Below are 5,331 nucleotides of genomic sequence, written 5' to 3'. Positions count from 1 at the left end.
GATAAGGCATAATTATCTTATGGAAAAACAAAAAATAATATAAAGCAAAAATAAAAAATTAAAATAAATTAAATATATGCCGACAACAAGGCCGGCGGCATAGATACACACACGGAGGTGTAGTCCCACGGATCGATGACGTGGCATGGCACACAGATCGATGACGTGGCAGAGGGGCATGGGCCAGACCTATGACGACGGCTATGCCGTAGGCATACCTCTGCCATAGATAGTATAAAGTAAAATAAAAATAAAATAAAATAAACATATGCCGACGGCAAGGCCATCGGCATAGCTTCGCACACGGAGGTGCAGTCCCACAGATAGATGACGTGGCATCGCACATAGATCGATGGCGTGGCAGAGGGGCATCGGCCAGCCCTATGCCGACGGCTATACCGTAGGCATATCTTTGCCATAGATATGCCGACGGCCGCTATTACCTCCCGTCGGCGTAGTTTCAACGCCGTCAAACGGTCAGCGCTGACCGGGTATGTGGGCCCGTGCTATGCCGACGGCCTAGCCTATGCCGACGGCCCCCATAGGCGTATATCTAGCTGTCCCGACGGCCTCGTCTATGCTGACGGCCCCGTCGGCATAGGTTTACTTATGCCGACGGCTTTTCTATGCCTACGGCCTATCCTAGGCCGTCGGTATAGGTCTATCTATGCCGACGGGGTCCGTCGGCATAGATGGGGCCGTCGGCGTAAGCAGTTATTCTGGTAGTGGCTCGCCTATCTCCGCGTGTTTACAGGTACCCGAGGTGCCGTGTTCCGGCGATGTACCGGAGAATGTGCCTGACGGCGGCCAGATGTTCGGTGGTGGGGGCCTCCATGAGCCGGCTCACATAGCCCACTGAGTAGGTGATGTCGGGGGGCGCGTGTGCACCAGCTACCGCAGACTGCCGACAACGCTGCGGTACTCTGTTGCATCTGTCGCCGGCCCGGTGCTCACCTTGCTGAGCTTGAACCGTGGCTCCATTGGTACATGGCATGGGTTCCACCCAACCATGCCGCTCTTGTCGAGGATCTTTGTGGCATACGCGGCCTGGCTCAGCGTGGCAAGCTTTGTCTGTTTAATTAACTCCTGTTGTGATTCCGTGCTACTACTTGGTTAGTCCACACAAAGGCTGCAGAGGAGGAACAAGAAGCACTAGTTGCATCCGGTTCAGGAGATGAAAACAAGAAACAAGAAGCACACCAACGATAGAGACAACGGCTCGAGGAAAGGAGAGAGTGCATGCCGCGAAATAAATCTCATGAATGGGACATCGGCAGAATCGGCGAAGGTATTCACCAATATATCACGTGAATCTAGTTTTGTTGGCGCCATCTCTCTGTCTGTGGTATAACCATGTGAATCTCCTGGTCCTACGTTGACGCACGGACATGTGATGTCTCGCAGCCTAGGGAAAACCGAAAACTGAGCACGATGCCGTACGGGAGATGCTCGTGTGCATCTCATCTGGTATAACCCACGGGAGATGCTCCATGGACGGTCCTTTTGCGATACACGGGTGTGCTACTGTACAATGCATGGCATTATTGGCCGGCCCATGCACATCCCCTGGTGTGCAAACTGCCTAGTCGATCACATGCATGCATCATGCATGATCCTATTCATGATAAGAGTCAAGACTTATTTTAAGAAAAACGTGCATGAAACCCACATGCATGATACTAAGCCAACAACAACTGGGTATAGTAGCACGTCTATATAGTGTGGTAACGAAGGAAGATGAGCAAATAGAGATCTGTAGCACACTTTCTTGAAGGACAATAATATATAAATTTAAATATAAACTGAAAAGAACGAAACACTGGACTTAAAGATGGCAAGGATACTACATAATAAAATGACACATTAGATTGGATCTGATGTGCAATGGTTGCAGGAAAAAAACTATGATCTAGCACATGTTGTCAAGAAAATGGCAATGCCGTGATGGACGCGCTTTTTATTGGAATAGAAGGAAAGAAGACAAAATAAGATAGCATACTAGATTGGACTCTTATTATCCAACTATTGAAGATATCAACAACGACACGTCTGTGACTTTGACTTTATTAAGGAATTATAAGAACCCTGCCAAGGCCAACAAACAACCCTGCTTGTTGCAGAGTCACGATCGTTTGCAGTGTTCCATGTCATCGCTCTTCTTCGCCATTGCCAACAACTGAGACATGTCAAAATATATAGTTTTCATTAGAAACAATTATTTGCCGACAATTGTAAGCTAGTCAAACGAACGTATTTAATGATATTATCTTACATTAACACACATGCTGTCAATCCGTCAGGTTGGCTCAAGTGTAGAGCTAATTAATGATCAGCAGCAGCGTAATAGCGTTCTTGGTCATCATCAGGGCAGAACAAGCCGATATCTCTGCCATTCACCTTCTGAAGGGGTCTCGCATTCATCTCAAAGCCCTACACACATTACAAACGAACAAATATATGCACTTTGCTTTCTTGAAAAAGATTGGCGAAATTAATTTATGGAACAATTTAATTACGTCATGGACAGCGTCGGTAAGAAGCTTCAGTTGGTCACTCGAGACGGTGGCAACCTGCAAAACCATGTACTTATTTTTATAAATTCCATCACATTTGATAGAGAAAGTCATGCGGTTAGTAGAAAGAGGACCATAACTTTGTAAATCCGGTGCGTAGGCTAATTTCTTGCAAGTTAGCATTCAAGGTCTAAATATGGTCGGTAAAATTCATTAACAACTTAGCGAGGTAGGTACCCTCTTGATGACGGTCCAGATGACCCCCTCGTCGCAGGACGGCGTGGTGAGAGAGCCCATGTACCGGTAGTAGGCTGCGCCATCTCCCCTCACCACCCAGGGATCTACCACGCCAACCTTCTCCTCCTTCTCCTTCATGTCTGCCATCCTCTGCAGGTAAGGCTCTAGCTGCATGCAATGGATTGGTTCAAATCCGGCCTGGCTTAAAAAAAAATTGGAGTTGGAGAGACGTATGTACCTTGTGCAGGAAATGGTCCGGACTGCCCATATTGTAGAGGAGGCCGATCACGGCAGCCTTATTCTCGGCGCTGAGGTGAACCATGTGGAGCTCCAGGCTGTACCGGCGGCCGTTTAGGCGGTGCTCGCTGGGGGAGTGCCAGTGCACCTGACTGAGGTAGTAAAGAGTACCGTTGATCCACAAGCTCCCGGCGTCGCCGTGGAACATCACCGTGATGTCGTGGCCGCGGTTGACGATGGAGGCCTCGGCGGGGGCGTAGGCCTGGATGAGGTAGCCAAGGTGGGGCGCCCAGGAGGCACGGCGGTCGGAGAGGTCGATGGGCGACTGCATCCGCCCAGTGCTGCACGTCGCCCACTCCTCCTTGATCTTGCCCCAGTTCTCCGGCCCGTTCTCCGCCCCGCAGTCGTAGCTGAACTCCGACTCATCGTCTGCATGCATGCAAGAGATGTACGTACTCGTTAGGAATTAATCAATGGCGGAAGAGTTAATCTATAGAAGATTTCCGCTCACCGATTTCTTGCTGTGCTCTGGCTGCCGGGACGAAGGCTGAGAAGTGCAGGAGCGGAAGGAGGGCCCAGACCGGGAGGTGGAGGTGGCGAGCTGAACGCATACTACCTTGTGTTGTGTGTTGATCGAGGTGCTACTGCTGCTAGGTAGCTGGGTTATCCAAGAGGTGCAGGTTGGTGGGGGTACATATATACACAAATTTCCTCGTGAAGCTAGCTTATGCATTCTCATCTATATCCATCCGCTCGGCTTTCCTCACATGTGGGTTTCAAAAAACAAGATTGCTAAATCTCAGTCATTTGAGACTTAATTAAGTCTCAGTCGATGCTATATTCATGAGATCTTGCATGGAGATCTAGGTAATTTTTTTTCTTTTTTCTTTCTTGCAAGTTATGTCATTTGACTTAGACCTGGTTAAGTTTTAATCCACTGGGACCTAGCCACACCGTTTAAAAAAAAATCCTATACTGCTAGTCCTAGTAAATTTAGTGTCTGTTCCTTGTGTAGTTTTCATGCGTGGCGACCCAGTGACTGTTTTAGAAATAATACGGGACTGAAATGCTCATGGCCACAACGTTGATTATAGGATTGACAATCCTTTCAATTATATATATTTTTAAAACACACAGTACAAGCGCAGTAACTTACTTACACAATCCTTCCGATTCAGCAGGTGTGCAATTGCCATCTGGTTAAAAGGAAATATACTATTGTACCCAACAATTTGGAATTTACCTTAGAAACATATACACCTAATGATCATTTTTTTTTTTGCGGGGACCTAATGAACACAGCATGTGCATGTGTAACATATGCTCAGCGAGCTCCACGTGCCGCATGTGTCAAATGGGTGACTAGGCTTGATGTGACAGCAGGCACGGATCACATCCCGTAGAAAACTAGGACACGTATCACTTAAACTGCTTTAGGTCGCATCAAGGACCAAAGCTCCGCTTTCAACAGTACTAGACCAGACTTTCATTAGTGCAGGTCCTATTAAGCCCCTGTAAAGCCAACTGTGTCCGATGAAGACATCACTCACGGTATCAAATATGAACTATGTGCAAATAAAAGGGCCATGTGCGATCTTTGACCCATCACACACGATTGACTTAGTTAAACTGTGTGAGATACATTACACATTGTTGTGTTGGCCGAAGCGTGTGCGATGACTTCACAACAGTGCATTCATGGACGGCATCTGGAAGATGGTGGATTGTGTGCTGGCTTCGTGGTTTGTGGCAGGCAGGTATGGTTTCCTCCTCCGACGTCTAGTCGTGCAGGGGTGCCAGATCTGGAGTTCAATGGCATGTCCGGGGTGTTGGCCCGGTTTGATTCATTCAACGGCAACGGCTTCGTCTTTGTTGTGAGCCACCTTGGAGGTCTGCAAAGCTGCATTAGCGATAGAGTCGCCTTGAGTTCAGGAGTGGAGGTGTTCCGTCATTTTTCTTTTCTTTGGTGGTTGCTTGGTAGTGATGTCATAGGCAGATGACAGACGTTGGTCTCAAACATAGAGGATTCTTCGACCTTTTTTTGTATTTTTACTTCTTGGTTGGTTTTCCTGTGTGCAAATGCTGGTGTTGTGCTGTTTTTATCAGTTTTGTCAGGGCGCGCTGGTGTCATAGTAGAGGTTGGTTCGCGCGAGTATATATTGAGTACAAAACTTGGGCAAGACGCCTCTGGACGGATTACAAATACTAGACTACCAAATACACGTATCACAAAAATATCTCTAACAAACGGGCGGCAGATCATAACAACCGGCCAGAGAAAGGTGAAAGAACCTACAATTTAATTTACATCTTTTTTTTTAATGTTTGGATTGCTTACCACGCG

General features: G+C 47.5%; 1 protein-coding gene across 2 annotated transcripts; it reads right to left on the bottom strand.

Annotated features, from left to right (window-relative positions):
• Positions 1–1,999: 1,999 nt before the first annotated feature.
• On the bottom strand, positions 2,000–3,640 carry LOC123161439 (alpha carbonic anhydrase 7). 2 transcript variants are annotated; one of them, XM_044579270.1, is made up of 6 exons: positions 3,499–3,640; positions 2,989–3,416; positions 2,751–2,918; positions 2,517–2,570; positions 2,273–2,430; positions 2,000–2,176 (listed from the first exon to the last, which is right to left on the bottom strand). In XM_044579270.1, exons 1-5 carry the CDS (start codon positions 3,596–3,598, stop codon positions 2,323–2,325), a joined length of 858 nt encoding a protein of 285 aa, XP_044435205.1. In that variant the 5' UTR covers positions 3,599–3,640; the 3' UTR covers positions 2,000–2,176; positions 2,273–2,322. The 2 variants fall into 2 exon arrangements, with proteins under 2 accessions (XP_044435205.1, XP_044435206.1); XM_044579271.1 differs by having other exon boundaries at positions 2,751–2,900.
• Positions 3,641–5,331: the final 1,691 nt, after the last annotated feature.

The sequence above is a fragment of the Triticum aestivum genome, chromosome 7B (assembly GCF_018294505.1).
Source record: "Triticum aestivum cultivar Chinese Spring chromosome 7B, IWGSC CS RefSeq v2.1, whole genome shotgun sequence".
NCBI lineage: Eukaryota > Viridiplantae > Streptophyta > Magnoliopsida > Poales > Poaceae > Triticum > Triticum aestivum.
Note: the sequence above shows the minus strand (reverse complement) of the source record. Positions and strands in the feature narration are given on the sequence as shown.